The sequence below is a fragment of the Canis aureus genome, chromosome 14 (genome assembly GCF_053574225.1).
Source record: "Canis aureus isolate CA01 chromosome 14, VMU_Caureus_v.1.0, whole genome shotgun sequence".
NCBI lineage: Eukaryota > Metazoa > Chordata > Mammalia > Carnivora > Canidae > Canis > Canis aureus.
Genome location: NC_135624.1, coordinates 8,660,956 through 8,681,646, shown reverse-complemented (window position 1 = coordinate 8,681,646; position 20,691 = coordinate 8,660,956). Strand labels below are relative to the sequence as shown.

Sequence of the window (20,691 nt, the reverse complement as noted above, 5' to 3'; positions counted from 1 at the left end):
AGAAAAATTACTAAGGGAATAAATAGTGATAGAAGTGAGTAATCTAACAGATAACAGAGTCATTTGTAAACTTTGCTGGTTCAATAGGAAAAATTGCATTGTTTTATTTTGCACTTTTTAATCTGCAAAAAGGTTAACATTTTTTTCATGCTTATTAGTCATTTGTATTTACTGTTTGAATTGTTGGTAGTATTTTTTACCTGCAATGTTAAGACTTTCTCTTATAAGGTTCATAGACAACAACCAAGAGAAATAATCCTATGCCTAGAACATATGTTGGGTGTGTGTGTGTTACCATATAGAAATTCAAACAATTTTATTTGGTCAAATCTACCATTTTTTTTATTTTGATTTTTTTAGTTTCTATTGAGACTTGAATTGGACCTGCAAGGGTAGTTCCTGAGCTTGTTTGGATCTCCCCTTGCCTCTTACCTTTAGCACATCTGAAGGCTCCTAAGGAGCCTTCCAGCCCGTCCAGAGTCTCTCACCTCCTAGGAGCCACCTGGAGGCTCAACCCACGTCTGCCTCCTCCACCTGAGAGTCCATCCTGTGGGTTTCAGACCTGAACCCCAAGCCTTACCTCATATTAGCTTTGATTCCTCCTAGAGACATCATTGCTTCTGTTGCTGCCAAAGGGCTTTGTTTTCATTTTCTAAAATAATTTCCTCCCATCAGGAGATAGATGCTGACAATTTTATGTCCAAGTAAAGAAATTAAGTACTTTTGGGCAAGGTATGAACACTTTCATGATTTAAAAGCATCATTCCAACAGCCCTTTATCAGATGAAGTGAGGTCTAACCTGGGGGAAAGAACAAGGCCTTAACTGCATTTTTTTCTGGAATTAAACTGTTCTTATTTTGCTTATTTCTCTTCTGAATGCAACATTTTGAATGTTGAAGAAAATGTTGAAATTATTATTAAATTAAAGCATGGCATTTTTTGGTGTGTGACTGTTGTTCCCTTTTAGGTTAAAGAAGAAATGAAAATCCTTACCCAAGACAAAGGTGTGAACTCTTTCAAGATGTTTATGGCCTATAAGGACCTGTACATGGTGAGGGATGAGGAGCTGTACGCTGCCTTCTCTCAGTGCAAGGAAATTGGAGCGATTGCTCTGGTCCACGCTGAAAATGGAGACCTGATTGCAGAGGTGAGCATTTGTATCTCAGAGCTTTGCCACAAATGAAATGGCCGTGACTTAAGCTGAAGACAGTTGGACCCGAGTAACTGAAATCATTCTATGCATTGGAAGAATGGAAATTCAGAAACTAATGTTGTGTGGCTTGGAAATACTTGATTCGGTTTATTTAAGTCTGTGCTCTTTTTATTCAGGTGGTATATGTATTGGAATGAAGATTTCCCTTTTTCAAGTCTGCTATTTAAAATTGTCAACTCAAGCAGACCAGATCTCAAACATGTTTTTCAAACAAATACTTTGTGTATCCCAGCACTTTCTTTCTCTTTCTTTCTTTCTTTCTTTCTTTCTTTCTTTCTTTCTTTCTTTCTTTCTTTCTTTCTCTCTTTTTCTTCTTCTTCTTTCTTCTTTCTTCTTTCTTTTTTCTTTCTTCTTTTAGTAGCTCTGCCTGCTGGTTCAGAATGCCAGAGTATGGAATGAGCAGGATCTGATGACTTAAGCAGTGTATTAAGTGCTGTTTAAAGCCTCACTCTTGGGATCCCTGGGTGGCACAGCGGTTTGGCGCCTGCCTTTGGCCCAGGGTGCGATCCTGGAGACCCGGGATCGAATCCCACATTGGGCTCCCGGTGCATGGAGCCTGCTTCTCCCTCTGCCTGTGTCTCTCTCTCTCTCTCTCTCTCTGTGACTATCATGAATAAATAAATAAAATCTTTAAAAAAATAAAGCCTCACTCTTTTCAGAAACTGGGTATTAAAATGTGCTCTGGAGGAATCTAGATGGTATTTATTTCTCATGTGAGTTCCATTTTTAATGCCCAAAGGGTATATCATCTGCAAGATTTAAAAAGCTGTCTCTTACCCTTTATATTAGCTGACTTTTTTTTCTCCCTAGGCTCAGCTCACTTTAAAGTCAGGGAAAGTGAGGCTGGGTGGTCAGGAGGCAATCAGGGATCACGAGAAGCAAGCCTGAGCTGTAAACTCAAGCAGACCAAAGTTTAAATTGGATGTTCCCGCTTCCTAGCTGTGACACCGGGCCAGTTATTTTGCCACTCGGAGTGTTGACTTCCTGCTTTTTTTGTAAGCAAGAAATAACATTTTGGAGTGGAAAAATGTCTGGTCCAATATCATTCAGTGGGTGGGGCAGAGGGTGGTGAAGACTATGATTCAATTAAAAACACAGCTGCTTATATAATATGAGTCACTTCAACAATATTGGGAGTTCAAATATTTGGTTTTATTTTATTTTGTACTGAGCTAGTAATAAGAATGTGATTAGAGGGCAGCCCTGGTGGTGCAGTGGTTTAGCGCGGCCTGCAGCCCAGGGTGTGATCCTGGAGACCTGGGATCGAGTCCCACGTTGGGCTCCCTGCATGGAGCCTGCTTCTCCCTCTGCCTGTTTCTCTGCCTCTCTCTCTGTCTCTCATGAATAAATAAATAAAATCTTAAAAAAAAAAAAAAGAATGTGATTAGAATTAACCTCATATCTTTTCAGCTTTTCTAAAGATTTTTTTTTAATTTTTTAAATTTTTATTTATTTATAATAGTCACACAGAGAGAGAGGCAGAGACATAGGCAGAGGGAGAAGCAGGCTCCATGCACTGGGAGCCCGACGTGGGACTCGATCCCGGGGTTTCCAGGATCGTGCCCTGGGCCAAAGGCAGGCGCCAAACTGCTGTGCCACCCAGGGATCCCCTTTTTAAAGATTTTTATCCATTTATTCATGAGAGACGCACACACACACACACAGAGAGAGAGAGAGAGAAAGAGAGAGGCAGAGACATAGGCAGAGGGAGAAGCAGGCTCCATGCAGGGAGCCTGATGTGGGACTTGATCCTGGGACCTGGGAATCATGCCCTGAGCCGAAGGCAGATGCTCAACTGCTGAGCCACCCAGGTGTCCTTTTTTAGCTTTTCAATCAAAATAATTTAATTGTGAAATATACGTATGAAAACCTAACATATACTAAGTGTCATGTTCATGTGGTAAAATTCTGTTTGTTAAATACACACATGGTACACACACACACACACACACACACACACCCCTCTGCACTTAACAGATCTGAAAGCTTGGCCATGTATTTAATTTAGATTAAGATAATGGTACTTGTCAGTAAACCTTCCTTGCACATGTGTCGGTTCCCACTGTCTTTGTAGGGAGCAAAGAAGATGCTGGCTTTGGGGATAACAGGGCCAGAGGGCCATGAGCTGTGCCGCCCTGAAGCAGTGGAGGCAGAGGCCACGCTGAGAGCCATCACCATAGCCAGCGCCGTGAACTGCCCTCTCTACGTCGTGCACGTGATGAGCAAGTCTGCAGCCAAGGTCATAGCGGATGCAAGGAGAGATGGTAATTCCTTTTTTTTTTTTTTTTTGAGATGGTAATTCCTGAGCGAGAAGCTCACCTGTAGCTCAATGTTAGCTGAAGAGTGAAGTAAATCGGCCACAGCTCCTGCTTTGCTTATGAGAAGGTCACACATGAGTTTCTGCAGCTTGTCTTCCTCATTTTTATTAACATCCTCACTGTTTTCTTGCACCCTCTGCATGTCTAGTTTTACCCTCCTTTTCTGCTCATCTTCATGACTGCTTCTGTGCCTTAGGTTATTTCTCCACCATCCTGGAAACCTCAAGACATTTCCTTCAGCCACAGGTACCCCACTCTTTAATCTGCGGCCCGCTTTTTAATCTGATGGCTAAAAGCAAACTCTCCGGTTAGCTAAAGAAGCTTACCTGTCTCTTAGGCATCTCCACTGTTCCTCCTAGTACCTGAATCAGGATGGTACATAGTAGATGCTCAACAAATTTCTTTTAAATTGAATTGATTTTTGGGATACTTTCTTGAGTATTAGAGCTATTAAAGCACTTATCCAAATAGTATTTTTATGACAATTATTTTAATATTTTAAAACCAAAGCCCTTCCCACCACACATAATAGACACTCCTAGGATGTGCTAGTAGCTTCTATCGTATCATCTCATGTTTAAAAGCCAGGAAGTCAGAAATAATCTTATAAATCATCCTGGCTCTTTGTTTTCTTTTTAAACAGAAACTGAATTTTTAAAATATGGATTATAAAATTATGAAAATAGATTTGGCATTCTTTAATTGACGCTAAAATTAATTTTGTCAAAATTGCTTCTTGTTGCATGAATGTTCAATAGGGATTTTGTGCAAGTGAATGCGTTTTAAAAATGTAATCCATCGACATATTGTGTTAAGACTAAACTCAGTTTCACACAGGAGCCGATAAGGTCTTACTATCAACTATTTCTGGTTACTTCTCCCAGGGAGAAGTATTATTATCCCCAGTAATATAATTTCAGTGTCAAAGAGCGCAGCACTTCAAAAAGAAAATACTGACTTTCTGCCACCAGGTGGCTCTGTTGCCAACTCTATGGAATTGGTCGCTCTGTAATTACTTGCTTTGTAAATGATGTACCATGTCCTATACAGCCTGTCAGTCAGGTCCATAATGTCAGAATATAATTTAAGAAATAGCACAGTCAGCAGAAACGGGCAATCTTAACCCACTTCAAGCTATGATTTTGACAGTTCTGTCAGGAAAAAGTTTGTTGATCTGAGGTATTAATTTTTTACTGGGATAAAATTCCATTAGGCGCAGAGTAAAAGTCTAGAGAAGGTTTTGGAGTAAATCATGGGCAGAAAACTATTAAATATGGACATTTAAATTTTATTTTATTTTGGAATATGTAAAGCATTTACATGGTCCAAAAGTCAAGATTATATATATGTATTTTATTTATTTATTTATTTATTTATTTATTTATTTATTTATTTAAGACTATATATTTTTTTAAAAAAATATTCTCAGAGAAGTCCTACTTCCTTCCCTGGCAACTCATCCTACACTCCATTACTAATTATTTTTATTAATTTATTACTGACCTATCTTTATAGTGTTTCTCTTTATGAAAAAAAAATGCCTATTCTTATTTGTCTTTCTTTCCTACTTGAAAGGTAAAATAGTATACCTCATATTCTGTATCTTGCTTTTTTTTCCTACTTGAAAATATGTCCTGAAGGTCAGCTTATGTTAGGTATAGAGAATTTTCTTCATTCTTTCCTACAGGTGCAGAGTATGCCACTGTATTTGTTCAACTTGTCCCCTCCTGTTGGACACCTAGGCTGTTTTCAATCTTCAGCTCTTGCATATAAAACCACAGTGATGGCCTTATACATATGCTATATTATGCAAAATATGTACTAGTTTTCTGTTGCTACTGTAACAGAGTGCCACAAACTCAGTGGCTTAAGACAACACAAATGTATTCTCTTACAGTTCTGGATGTCAGAAGTCTAACACACATCTTACTGGGCTAACACCAAGTTGTCAGCCATGCTTATCCTTTTCCTCGAGGCTCTAGGTGGACAATCCCTTTCCTTGCATTTTCTAGCTTCTAGAGACCAACCATGTTCCTTGGTTCTTATTCCCTTGCTCCATGTCCAAAGCTGCAGTGGTGGATGGGGAACATTGCATTATTATACTCTCTTCTCCTGCCCCTCTCTTCTATTTTAAGGGCTCTCAGATTACATTGAGCCTACCCAGTTAATCCAGGGGAAAGTCCTTATCTCAAGGTTCTTAACTTATCACATCTATGAACTCTCTTTTGCCACATAGGAGAACGTATTAACAACTTATGGGGATGAGGACGTGGATGTCTGGGCACCATTATTCTGCCTGCCACAGGAGAGGATCCTCAGAGTAAAGTGAGACTGTTGGTTCAAAGGCTAAATGCATACATACTTTTTGGATATTGCTAATCTCTTTCCAAAGGATTGTAAATATGAAATATTTAAAATGTCAACCCAAATATTCTGGTGGAGTCAGATCTACTGGGGTAACACTTGTGAAAATGCTCTAATGTACAACCATCAGAGGCAGCAGAGGTCCAGAATAAATTGGCAAAAGAGGTTTCCTACACCTGGCATATGAACTCTCACATGTGATCAAGCAGAAAACCTAAAGGCATTGGGGGTGGGTTGGCCATAAATAATGCCAAACTGTTCACATGGTGAATGCCTTTTACTCATTTATAATCTAACAAATTTTTAAAATCTAACATAAAAGAGCAATACACATCTATTCATTGTTATCATATTTAAATAAGAAACAATTTAGCCTTAGAAATTTATGATATAAACACATGCTATCTGTAAATATCTTTGCCAGCCCATTCTGTCATCAGGGCCTCACCATCAGAGTGTGGTCCCTAGAATGCAGCACTAGCATCCCCCGAGAGCTCATTAGAAATGCAGAGCCTTGGACCCCATCCCAGACACATTGAATCAGAATCTGCACTTATAACTAGAACCCCAGGTGATTCATATGCATATTAAAATTTGAGAATCACTGTTCCAAGAAGCACAAAAGGGATCCAATTATTAATTCTATATTATAGTAGCCTAGCGATACAATGCTACTAAATTTGATATTATTGTTGAATTGCCAGCTATCTACCCAGAAGAGAGTAGCATGAGCATTAATAGTTATATAACAACAACATTATTTAGTTGAGTACTTCATATGTGTCTGGCACATATTTTATTTTATTTTATTTTTTAATTTTTAAATATTTTATTTATTTATTCATAAGAAACACACAGACACACGCAGAGGGAGAAGCAGGCTCCATGTAGGGAGCCCGACGTGGGACTTGATCCCAGGTCTCCAGGATCAGGCCCTGGGCTGAAGGCAGTTCTAAACCACCGAGCCACCCAGGCTGCCCCTGGCACATATTTTAATATGTCTCATGTCATTTCCTGTTTTACTATATATTGTGTAATTAGTGCAATTTAATATATATTATTTTTTAAATTGTCATAACAATGCTTAAGCCAAGTTTTATCAGTTTTGTGACTGATAAAACTGAAGCTTGGAAAAGTGTGATAAATTAAGCCCCACCTGCCCAAAGACATTACTAGCAGACACACTCAGAAACCCAAACTGAGTTGAGTGGTGAATTGTTCTGCCAAAGCAACTGTGTAAAGTCTAGAAGGGAATCCCAATTCTTTAAACACATAGACACAAACCTAGGGAATCAAGAAACACACACACACACACACACACACACATACACAAAATCAGGTAAATATGATACCACCAGAGGAAACTAATCAAGCCCCAGTAACTGACCTTAACAAAATGGAGACCTATGAACTGCCAAATAATTCAGAATAATTCTCTTAAAGAAGTTTAGTGTACTACAAGCAACAGACAACTACATGAAATTAGGAAAAAGAGGCATGAACAAAATGAGAAGTTTGACAAGGAAGTATTTACCATCAACAAACAAAACCACAAAAATCTTTGAGTTAAAAAGTACAGTAATTGAACTGAGGAATTAAATAGAGAATTTCACAAGTAGACTCAACTATGCAGAAGAGTCAACGACCAGAAGGATAGAACATTTACCCATTCAGAATACTAAAAAGGAAAAAGAATGGGAAGAGTGAAGAAAACCTACAGGAATTATGAAACACAATGGAAAAAAGGAATTCCAGGAGAAGAGAAAGAGAAAGGGACAAAAAGTATATTTAAAAGAAGATCAGCTGAAAACACCCCAAACCTGGGGGAAAGAAATGGACATCCACATCCATTTCTTGCTGAGTCAATTTTCATCTTTTTTTTTTTTTTTTAAGTCTTGGTCCTTCTTTTTGTGTCGTTTATTTTTTTGTCCAAGGGTCATGATCCTGGACTGCCTGTGTTCATGACTGGACAGTTCAGATGGGGAGTGTAGGGAGCGGGCGTGTATGTCCACTGCTACTGTACAGGTCTGTTTCCTGAGCAGCTCCTGACCTGAAGGTGAGTCTGACAGTGAGCTCTATGAAGGGGAGTGGGGTATGGTCCCTGGTGAGCTTCCATTGAAAGTGTGGGGCTTCACTCTGCAGTATGGATTTCACCTCAGGAAGCTCTGTTCCTCAGGCAAAGGTGGGGAGATGCTGACTGCCCTTCCCACCCTCAGAAAAGTGCTCATCATGACTTCCTCTACTTTGAGTTCAGTTCAGTAGTTCTATTTCCTTCCCTCTACTTCCTTGTCTTCCTAAAATCTACCCATATTTCTAGTCAGCCATGGTCCCTCCTTCCTTCTCCAAGCAGCTGTGGGTCTTGCCCATGTTTCATATATCTTTACCAGGGTCTTGATGTGAACCAAGAAGAAAGAGATGGAAATGTTCGCTAGGCCCACCAACTTTAAGTTGAAGCCTGAGGTTTCCCTTTGTTCATACCTTGATGTTTTCTTTTAGCACTTGTGGGGAAAAACAAAACAAAACAAAACAAAAAGCAGGGTAGAGGAAAGAAAATAAAAACTTCATGTGCAAGCCATTGAAATCGGAGTTGCTTCTGACAGTTTGCAAGGAATTTAAATTTCATGCTTATTTCTAGTCTTAGTTCATCTAAATTGAGTAACTAGAACTAGGTTAGTGCTTATCCTTCATGTGAAAAGCCTCTTTTGCAAAAATGAGGTAAGGGAACCAGAAGGCTGTCCCTAGAACACTATCCTTTTTTCTTCTGGAAGCAAAATCTGCCTCCCTTGCTCCATACCCCACGTGTAAAGTTGGACAAACCAGCTATATTTGTGTCACATATAGAAGTTCCCATCTGCCCAGCCCCAGACCGCATTCACTCACCAGTCATGTCTTTGTCCAAATAGTGTATGTGTCGACATGTGTCATTGGTTTTAGTGACACTTTTAATTTTGGTTTGAGTAGCTTTGGTTATATATGTTCCTTTTCTCTGCATATTGGCATCTGGAATTATTAATGACCTTTCAAAAAATCTATCACTTACCTCTCCCTCCTCTTCCACTAGTACTTGTATGCACATGGATTCGCTGTTTTTCTGGTGCTTTATTTAGATTGGTGGTGACTCCTCTCAGAACTTACTTGATGCTCTATTTGGTGTACATCTGTTATAATTTGTCTCACAACTATGACTGAAATTTTTAATGCTTTTTTTTAGGTTCTAGTTTAACTTGTCTTAATGATGTTCAGCTCTATTTCATATCCATATTCCTGTCTTTAAGGTATAAATAGGACTCTCATCTGAACTTATTAAGAAAATGTTTTCTTTGTACTTCTCACACACAAAGAAAACCAAATTATTAGACACCAAACATATATTAGGCACTATGCTCTAGGCATTGGATTTGCAGAGGTGATTAAGTTAATTTTGATCCTCAAGTAACCTAGAGTGAACTGAGCTATATTGTGGTTGGGTATTTTTGTTTGTTTGATATGATTTAGTTTTGGTTTTCCTTACTGTGGAAAGCTTTACTTTCCAGGCTTACTGCTGCAAACTAGAAACTTCTGTTACAGAGAGGTTTTAGATGTCTTATTTCACAGTTTTTTAAACTCTGCCTCCCTCCTCCCCCACCATGTTCCTCTTATGTTTTAAAAGATGGGGAGAAAGGTCCACATAGGGGTCCCTCTCTCTATGTGTGGTTGTGTTGACCATTATTTGTTAGAGCTGAACGAGAGTAAGTCAAATTTTGTTATCCCCAGCATGATGAACTGATGCTTAGTAACCACTGCTGTTCCTAAGAAAGGATCAACAACGCAGCTGAGTCAAGGTGGATCTGAATCTTAGACTTTCTTTTTCTGTATGTGAACATCTGAACACTCTCTTGTCCTTTAAATTTAGAACAAGCTGATTTACTTTATGTCTAATTGCAAAGCAGTTGAAAACTGGACATTTTAAAACATTTCTTAAAACGAATTGTGTAACCATACGGAAACTAACATTTATGGATCGTGTTTGCTGCTGTAACAAAGTACCATAGACTGAGCAGTTTAACCAACAGAAATGAATTTTCTTAAAGTATCAGAGAACCAAAGACCAAACTGTTGGCAGAGTTTGTTCTTTCTGAGGGTAGTGAAGGAAGGATGTATTCCAGACCTCTCTCCTTGGTTTGTAGATGACTATCTTCTCCCTGTGTCTTCACCTTGTCCTCCCCCTGTATGTGTGTCCTTCTAAACTTCCTCTTCTTAGAAGGGCTCCACTCATATTTGATTAGGGCTCACCCTAATGACCTCATTTTAACTTAATTACCTTTATAAAGGACTCTCCAAATACAGTCACTGAGATACTGTGGGTAAGAACTTTAACATTTGAATTTTGGCAAGGGACATAATTCAGCCCATAACATGAAATGAACCCAGAGTCTCAAGATGCTAGGTACTTTCATATGCACTAATTTATTTGATTCTCATAAAATTGCCACTCTAGAGCGACACTGTGACCCCACCTCATAGATGAGAAAAACCAAGACTAAGAGTAATAACTCATCTTGCAATGTCACTAACTGAAAAGTAGGAAAATCAGATTTGAATCTGAATCTATGTGATCTCTGTTTTGCTGCTTCTCTGTATTTTCCTTCTTAATCATTTCCTTTCTTTGTAAATGTAATATATTGAACCAAAACAGAGCCCAGGAAGGCTCTACTCTATCTTTCTAGCTAGGAAAAATTGTTTTTATAGATGTGTTTGGCTTTTTGTTGGTAGCCAATGCTTCCACTCCTGGGTACTCATGCCACCTTCTCTGCATTTTTCAACCTTTTATAACAGATCTTGGGAGTTGATCAAGTGCAACGCGCAAATCTAGACAAGGTGTGAACATCTGCTCTATCACTTTCATCTAATAAATGGGTCAGAGGGAGTTTAGATTGCTTTGACGTGTTTCATTACTTGGCAATCTTCAGAATCTCTCAGAGGGAGAACTCCCCTAAGTGAGAGATAGCATCATAAGTGCAGAGTCTTTTTTTGGTTCGGGGCCAGACAATGGAGAATGAACCTGTATGGGTAGACAGGATACGATGTGAACCTTGCTGAGACAGTAGGTAGAGGTTAATGATGGAGATGTTCTATCTCCCGAGAGTTGTTGAAACCATCTAGTCTCAAATGTAATCAGGTGAGTACCAGACTAGGACAGATATAGCACTTTTCATTACCAACCCGCTAAGCGTAGTAAATGAAACCAGTAAGTGAAATTGGAAAATTGCTCAGCCACATCCACAAATGGCTTGTGGTTGAATAAAACGTTTAAAAATACATATTCTTTACCAAGAAATTAAGAATGAAGCTTTTCCTAGTACCATAATGTGTATGTATAATATGATATCAAAATACTAGGGTTCTAATTCTACTGTACCACTTACTACCTATGTGACTTGGGCAAATGAGTTTGTGTCATTGAGTGTCAGTTTCTTTATCTGTCAGACCAGCATGAGGGATGCCATGAAGATCAAATGAGATACATGACCTTCAAACTATATTTGCAAACTATAGAGCACTATATGTATGTTGGATATTTTTATTATTACTTTATTTTTGGCCCAAATCTAATAAAGTCCGCAATTTTGCTGAATTATCCCATCTGATTCTCCAGTTTATGGCTTACCTAGGCCTCTTGTTTTCCTTCTCTTTTTTACTTCTTGAATACTATCTATCTTTTGAAAATATCTTAGAACCATTGTGAAATAGGAGGAAGAGTAGTTAGGAATTTTTACCCTTTATTTAAAAATTTTAAAGTATATTTATAGATGCTTAATGGGGAGACAGTTGAAAACAGCCCAATTAATGAAGAGCTTGTTGTATAGACCAAAATTGTGGCCTGTCACATTTTAAAGGTGCTGATGCCTTCCAAAGAGATTACATGTCATCTTGTTTCAAAATGGTCCTGGCAGACTCATGGTAGATGCTGACGCTTTTAATTTTTCTGAGAGCTATTAAAATTGTAGAACTTTGGAACTGTATTCCCATCTCACCTTGATGGGCCAAATGATTGAATAGAGCATGTGATAGGAATCTTTCCTGTATGATGAAGCACCATGGAAAATCCTGAGTTGGCAGCTTGTAAGGTGATTACAGATCAACTCTCTGAGTTTTTCATCATCTGCGCATCTGTATGTTCTCTTGGGATAGGAAGGTCTCTTCATACCCACAAATCAGACATCCGGTCCATCCTTTTTCTCTCTCCAGGAAATAGTATGTTACCTCTTAGTTCACATTAAAAAGGATTGCTTCTTGTCCTATACACCAGAAGAGATACTAATGGTATTTCCTTCTTTCTGGAAGAAGTAAGAAACAAGGGAGATGGGATTTAGTGCGGAAAAAAAGAGAGAAAGAGAGAGAGAGAGAGAGAAATGGAAGTGAGGGATCTTAGCAGTATCTATGTTCTTAGGAGGTAACTTTTATTGACCATAATATTTTATTGACCATAATACTTGGTTACTCAATAAGCAGGGTTTGGTAGGCTTCAGTAAGCCTTATTTCATGATTTGCAAGAGGAAAGTGGCTGGTTTGGAGAAGAAATGATCTGTGAGAGAATGCTATATTCCAGTTGAATATGACATAGGCAGCTAGTGGCCATCTGCTGTTAGCACCCTCTGATGAAATGAGTTAATTTCAATTCTCTATCAGGATTTTCACTGAAATCCACTGTCTGATGGGCCAGAGCAAGCTAGTTTGATGTGCCAGTATCTCTTTACCCTGTGTACACCTCTAGGACTGCTTGGGCATGATCAGCTTGATGCCAGTGTATCTATTATTCCAACAAATGCTAATCAGAGATAGGATTTTGATTTTAAATTCAAATTCACTATGCACTATTAGCTTTTCTAACATTGTGTGCTCTTGATGGCCTCATTTACATGATTTTTAAAATGCATTTTTGGCTAGAATTATCTGAGTGTTCTTTTATTTAGCATAAGTTTTTGGAGGAGTTTTTTTTTTTTTTTCTTTCTTAAGGGTGTGAAGAGATTTCTTAATCTCTTTGCAACAGAGATATACCATGGTTGAACTCCATATGACCACATGATAATCGTTATTAGGATAGTATTGCATAGAAGTTAGAACCACTGAAGTAAAAAATGCCTGGATTCAGATCCTACTTCCTCAACTCCATCTATGTTATGTTGAGTGCATATAATGAACCTGTACAGAAGTTATTTAACCCCATCATCTTTACCCTCATCTTTTAATGGAGATAATAATATCACTTGCCTGGTAGGGTTTTTGAGATAACTTCATTAGAACAGCGCATATATCAGCCAGCATTGTCTAGATTATGCTGCAGTAACAGATAAATCTAAAATATCAATGGTTTACAACAGAGATTTATTTCATTCCTACTCATGTCCATCGTGAGTTGGCTCTACCTCGGTTCCATATTCTCTTCATCCTGAGACACAACTGAAGAAGAAGCCTGTGATTGTCTAAGGACAGAAGGAAAACATTGTGGCTTTAACAGCTTCTTCTTAGAAGCAGCACATGTTACTTCCATTCATATTTAATTTGTCAAAGTAAGCCATATGGTCAAGCCTCCTATCAGTTCGTGGGTATAGCATGCAACATGCAATGCACATTGACTGAAACATAATAAGTGCTCAATAAGCAGTAATTTTAATTTTTAAGTCCTGCTCACAAAAGGTAAATTAATAGTTTGAGATTCCTATCATCTTTTGCTAGCACAGAGAAGACTAATATTTATGTGTTTGTCAGATGGTTCTCTTAAGAGCAAATGAAGGGACTGAGTGCTTCCTTTGAAATTTCCAGGGAAAGTGGTCTATGGAGAACCCATAGCAGCAAGTCTTGGCACAGATGGCACTCACTACTGGCATAAAGAGTGGCACCACGCAGCCCACCATGTTATGGGCCCACCCCTGAGACCAGACCCTTCAACACCGGACTTTCTCATGAATCTATTGGCTAAGTAATAATTTAGCAGATGATTGTGAAGTGTTTTGCCAAAATAAGGTATTCTATGAGTCTCATGTTTGAGCATAGAACATCTTGTCCTACTATCTGACCTTTCATTGACCTCCACTGTTCTGTTCTTGAGGTGATAAATAGGCTATGGGGAGGTCCTCAACTGAGACCAAAAAAGCAGTGGCTTAATTATGATATAATTATTATCAAAATAACCCCCTGGTATTTGAATAGGGAGTGTTGGGATGTCCAGGAATGATGTATTTCTCAAGAAAAGTAATCATAACTTCCCAGAAAGTAGCATCTCTGAAAATAGTTTGGATGGCTTTTCCTGGGGATAACCTACCTGAGGGCAGGATTTTGCCTTTCATCCTTACAGTGTCTCTTCCCTAGATCAAAACCTGTTGTATGAATACAGGCACATCTGTTTCTTGGGTTATATCACCACAGAGGAATATTCAAGAATATGGAGATGATAAGAACAAAGCATAATCAAGAGACCTGGTTCTAGGCAATAAATGATAGAAAAGGTGAGGAAAAATTAGAAGAGAGTAAAATTTCAGTAAACGTTATCTGATTTCTCTGAGAAATTCAAATACCAGACCCAAGTTAACAAAGAGATTTTCACAACCAAAGTTCAAGAGTTCATTTACCCTTTTCTTTCAGCCTCCTTCATTCTTCACATGTCTACATCTCCGAGATTGTTCACCAGTCAAAACAGGATATCTGTTGTTGGTGACATGAACATCCTCAGTCAGTGTCACATCTCTGCTCATCACAACATTGCCATTTGAACAGGAGCTGCCTCTGTTCATGTGGATCACTGAGCTTCGTCTTTGTGTAGTGCTCTACTCACAAAGAATTTTCATTTACATTATTGCCAGTGATCCTAAAATAATTATTATCGAGTATATAACATCATCAACTTCTAGATAAGACTGAGCGTTGGACAAACTCATAATCACAGAACCATCCAGTGATGGAGCCTAGATCCAGTTTTTCTGACCTGAGCATGATCCTGCATCACACTTCTTACAATAATATTATTTTCCAAGGTGCTTCCTAAAATAGAGATGGGCATGGGTGAAATATGTACTTGAGAAATCCACTCATTCTCCATTACAGTTTTCTGACATTCAATTGAGAGGAGAATCAGGAGGACAGGAAAAGTTCTGGTAGTTTCCTCCTGACATCTTTTATTTACTCATCCCACACTCTCATGTGTTCTTCTTTGTCAGTGGTGATCTAACCACAACAGGAACGGACCATTGCACTTTCAACACCTGCCAGAAAGCTCTTGGAAAAGATGATTTCACTAAGATTCCCAATGGGGTGAATGGTGTTGAGGACCGGATGTCAGTAATATGGGAAAAAGGCGTGGTGAGTTTCACAGGATCTAGTTTGTTTTGATGAACAGTTTAGCCAGGATCTGTCTCATTTCAGGACCAGAGTACCACAAACCTTCACAGAAAAGCTTTTTGACTGTTTTTATTAGAGACTGGGAATGCAACACCATGACCATTGCCACCCCATTCCCCAGGATAACAATAAGAAATCATTTTCAACTCTGCCTAATTTAGTTTAGAAGATGCATTGCATCATTATGCAGACATTAGGAGGTAAATTTAGATTGGGTTCCAAGAGGAATACTCTCTAAGTCTATGAAACGTTATAGCCCTTCTACTTCATTTCTTGTGTCTTTTAATTCCCAGTTGGAATGATTAAAAATACGTGAAGGATTTTTATTATGTCCATATCTCCTTTTCATGAAATTTTTGTAGATGTCCCCTTTTTGAGGACTTTTGAACATCGTATTTTTGAAACTGCTATACCAAGTCACATAAATAATAATAATCCAAAGTCTAGCAAGAGAGATTTTTTTAAATGTCCATGATTTAAAAATTTCTCCCTGAGCATGGAGTAGAATCAAGGGGCTAAATATTCATGTGTTAACCTGTCCATCCACTTGACGTGTGCAGTTGCACGGATCAGTGGGGAGAATTGCCTGGTCAGACCTGGGGCCACCATTTTCATGCCATTCTCACCCATTTCTCAGAAACCCTCCCTTAGATGACATGTTACTTCTCTTACACTTCAGAATCCCCTCCACATACCATTCCTTCTAACTCTAATCATTTACCAGTTCTTGCCATTTGGATTTCTAACATGTCTTCTTATTTCCACGCTCATATTTACTACTCTAGTTTGAGTCCTGTCTTTTGTTTGGATCACTGCAGTAGTCTCACAGCTGGTGCCCCTGCTGCCAGTTTCTCACTTGCTACAGCCTATGCTATACTCTAGTACTAGCGCTGCCTTCCAAAAACAAAGAACAATCCATGCTACTTTCTTCTTTAAAACCCTTTATTATTCTCCATTATTTACAGGATGATATTTGAACAATTAATTTACATGTAAGGATCTTCAAAACATCTCTCTCTATATAGCCCTATCTTTTGCTAAACGTCCTTTCAGCCCTTTTTACCTCTACCCTAACCCTAATCATTCCCAAATTACTCTTCTTCTCTTTCTCTTTGCTTAGATTTTCTTGCTAAAAGTTCAACCGTTTTCTCTGAACTTGTGCTATTAAAAAATGAGTATGTTCATTACAGCAAACTTTCGTAATATACCAAGTGTAGAAATGACTTTAAAGTCATTGAATATTTCTTAATAATGTACAGGAAACTGCTATTTTATGAAAGATTCAGATGGTTTACTCATAGGAATATTACTCTCAGGATGTAGTTTTTAATCATTTTGTGAGACATGGACACACTGATGATTAAATAAACCTTAAGGATGTTCCTGACCATATAAATGTACATAGGGATAATCTCCCAACATTTAAAAAGAAACATATTGTTTCAGAGAGACCACATTTATCCAAAGTTTGCCCATATGAAAATACCTTGTAATAAACTGTCTGAGATTACTGGTTCATGTACAGTTTGATAGCCACAAAATTTAATCTCTTGAGTTGATTTTTCCTCTTTCTAAAAGTGTTGTCATCTAATTTAAAGGCCTATCTTATTTTAACTCTATAATATTCTGCCTATTATCTACATGATCATCTCATAAATCCTAGGTCTGCAGTAAGTAAACCAGATCATAAATGTAGTAGGTGGTAGTCAACTCTAAACAAAAATTGGAAATCCTCTTGCCAACATTCAGCTGTTGTCTGTGTGATTCTGAGAAGGATGGGGAAAATTAGTGAGACGTGGCGGTTAAGCCTAGGTTTTTAAAAAGTTATCTTCAAGCTTCCATTTATTACATCATCCCCATCATTATAAGGATAGTTTAAGACTTACAAGCATCCACAGATGTATTTGGCTCCACAATATAAGAAATTAGATGCAGTTCTGTTTGGTTCTAAAAGATACGAGTTTTGCACTTTTATTGATAGGAGATTTTTTAATGACCAAGTATATGGTCATTAAAACAAATGCATTTTCTTTCTTGAATTGTTTTACAGCATAGTGGTAAAATGGACGAAAACCGGTTTGTGGCAGTTACCAGCACAAATGCAGCTAAAGTCTTTAATCTCTATCCAAGAAAGGGAAGAATAGCAGTGGGATCAGATGCAGATATTGTGATTTGGGACCCAAAAGCCACAAGGTAAGTCTGAGTTCTTATGTTCCTTAGCTTCTCCATGGAGAAAAAGCACTAACTTTCAAATAAATTATTTATTGGCCTCCACCAGACACTTCTTATTAGTTGATTTATTTAGTCTATTTTTGAGCCTGTGCACAAGATAAGAGTCCTGATGTACAAATGTTCCTTTGTTTTTCTTGGCACAGAGGATGCAAAAGTTGTGTTGCTTTACGGTTTCCTTGAGATGCATTTGTGTGTAAAACCCATATGAATTTACCACTTTAGCAGTAAGCTTGGCAGACACCTGAGTTCACAAGGAGGAAAGGTATAGAGCAATGAAGAAAACAGGAGACTTACTTTGAAAAGGGCTGACTTGAAAACTCAAAATAATTACAGCCTTTTTAAAGCGTTCAGATAGAAAAATTCCAGCACAAAGGATGTCACTTTTGAGTTAGCCAAATTTTCCAGTTGAGTTCATCTTGAGCTTATCATTCCCAGTAGACTCCAGCTTTTTTGTTTCCGATTTCCATAATTCTGTGTTAATATTGCAGATTTGGCAATTTCCACCAACTCAGGAAAGCATTCAATAGAAGTTGAAGCTCTGGTAATTTCTCCTTCTAAAATATTAGCACAGACAACACCTGCATCCCAATTTGTGTCTTCCATAACCTTTGCATTTGTACTGCAGAAAGTCCCACATACCTTAATGTTGTCTGTGTGTGTGAGCACACGTGTAGACAGGGATACATAAGACCTTCCACTTCTACTGAATCGGAATTATACTAAGCAATATAAACTCTATAGTTTCTTGGAGGTGTTATTGTCACAAAGGCCCAACCTCCACTGAAATGCTCCTAGGCTACCTCTAGGGAACTGAAGACTGAAAAGCACTAGAGCTACCGTCCATTGCTATGAGCTTAAAAATAAGCCCTAGATATTCCCATAGAAAATGCTTATCTTTTGTAGTTTAACACTTCCTGGGCATTCATTGTCCTAACCCAGGCACCAGTTCACGTTGTGGAAAGTCCATAGTCAATGCCAGCAGCCCTCCATGAACATGTACCAGCTTGATGCTGGCTTGAGGTCATGCAACACAGTACATGGTGATATGAACATCTTGTTTACATAAATGTCCTCTAAGATAGCAATAAGGGACAACTCAGGGTCTTTGTTATGATGTTAATGAGGAACTATTGCTCATGGAAGGACTAAATATCTGATTGTCAAACCATGGAGGCCTCTCTCCCTGAAAAAGAAATGAAGACAAATAGAACCAAATTCGGGGCAGCTTCTCTACTAGACTAGAAAAATTGTGCTTGGGAAGGCGAAGGAAAAAAAAATTACTTGGATTTGGATTAGTTTGTGGATGAATTGAACATGCTATGTTTAGAGAGTTCCTGATATTTTAAATATCACTCTACTTATGCTGTTGCGCACCCAGCAGGGGCCTGCCCAGCATCATTTCTGCTGTGATTCAAACAATTTAGGCTGCTGCAAGTACTGGGACAGATAGATCTTTTGAAATAATTTGTGGCTTAAGGAGATGATGATTCTTAATCAGAAAACCTCAGAAATTTCAAAAGGGAGAAAACATGCAGAAGAAATATTCGTGAAAAATGGTGTTTTTGGAGCACTGCATCTGGGAGAGTCCTGATAATTATTAGCAATCATTTGCATTTGTACCATTCTCAGTGTTTTAAAAACTGCTTTGATTTCTGAAACATGACTTATCAAGGAGGTCCACTTACAGTGATGGGAAGACCAAAGCACAATGGCATCTGTGATCCGTTGATACAAGATCCATTGATCCGGTGTTTCTGACTTTGCAAACTTTTATGTTTTTCATGAGATTTGGTACCATGCTATCTCCTGATACCAAAGCAAAGCACTTTATACTGTCCTTGCTTGGGCATGTTCTGTTTCTTCTTTCATTCAAATGGGCCAGGCACAAAAAGACTCTTTGGATTTGATTCTATTCTCTGTTACTCCTTTTCAAAGATGAGGGAGAAATGAAAATAGTCAATTGAGTGATCCAGCCTTGTTCCTAATAGTGTGAAGAGCCATGGGAGGTCATTCCCTGTGTTCTTCTTTTTAACCCTATGCCTGGCATCTGCAGCAACATTCACCTGAAGCTGTTTTCATTTGTGGGGGTGACATCAGCTCAGGGGTAAAGCATTGTCTTCCAAAGACAGCTGGACAAAGAGAAATGACCTGAACCTAGGGGTGTGAATAATTCACTTACTTTATTTCCACATATATTGTTGCTTGGGGAATATTTATAGGCTGTGATTATTTCTCTTTGAGTCATGTTTTTAGACGATATAAATTTAGAGCACTTTCGCACAAGTTCGAGTTGCTGATTTCTGTAACATTGTTTTGCCCTTCCTTTCCTATTCAGTTTTTGCAGAAGAGCACATAGTGATCCAGATGTTTACTTCTTATTTTTTCAGAGCTATCTATTACCTGCCTCGTGTCCCTCATTTCTAATCTAAGAATAACTAATCTAAGGTCAAACTAAAAAGTTTCTGTACTTTTAAGTTTCTATCTGTCTTTCTCTGATCAATTCTCTAGTATTTCTTAAATGATACTTGTCCTTCACTTTATAGCAATCATGATAGCAGATAATTAAATATTTGCATTTTCATATATGTGACTTTGGGGATAAAGATACGCATTGACGTTTAATTATTAGCACTATGTCTTCTTTACCTACCTCTGCTTATCGTGTCTGCCTTGCTTTGAGGGCTAAATGAAGACAGCACAGCCTGAGTACCTGCTGTGTCGGTTCTGGGTCCCAGCTCCATCCGTGCTCAGCTGGGGACCCAGGCAGGTCAGTTAGGCTGAGTAGCCCCTCTCTCATATGTAAAGTGAGATTATTCATAATTGTTATGCCTACCTCATCATATGAAAGAATTTGTGTGAAAATGTGTTATAAACTAAGACAGTGTTCCCCAGAGACAAGATTATGTATTGTTCTGGTTGCTTCCTATTTTCTAGTAGGGCTGGTGTCATTCTTTGTTAGCCATCTTCATTTTTAGGTATCCTCAGCTGTTTGCCTGAGGTGCCCAGCGAGGCTGATGAGCCAGAGGCTTCTATTTTTCTGACCCTCAGATTCTTTAAAAAAAACGAGACCTCTGTTTTTCTTTTCTTTTCTACTGTCCTTCTGATAAATGGAGAAATAGTCTCTTTACTTGGCAGAATATATTGAAAGGATCTAGCCCTCTTCGGATTTCTGTGACTTCTTCTGCATC

General features: G+C 38.4%; 1 protein-coding gene across 1 annotated transcript in view; it reads left to right on the top strand.

Annotated features, from left to right (window-relative positions):
* The window catches only part of DPYS (dihydropyrimidinase), a 77,320-nt gene that overhangs the window by 19,042 nt on the left and 37,587 nt on the right, over positions 1-20,691 (top strand). The window contains exons 3-7 of the mRNA XM_077846927.1: positions 969-1,148; positions 3,289-3,478; positions 13,700-13,856; positions 15,091-15,232; positions 17,322-17,464. Coding sequence (XP_077703053.1) covers positions 969-1,148; positions 3,289-3,478; positions 13,700-13,856; positions 15,091-15,232; positions 17,322-17,464 — 812 coding nt within the window. The remainder of the gene's footprint in view (positions 1-968; positions 1,149-3,288; positions 3,479-13,699; positions 13,857-15,090; positions 15,233-17,321; positions 17,465-20,691) is intronic.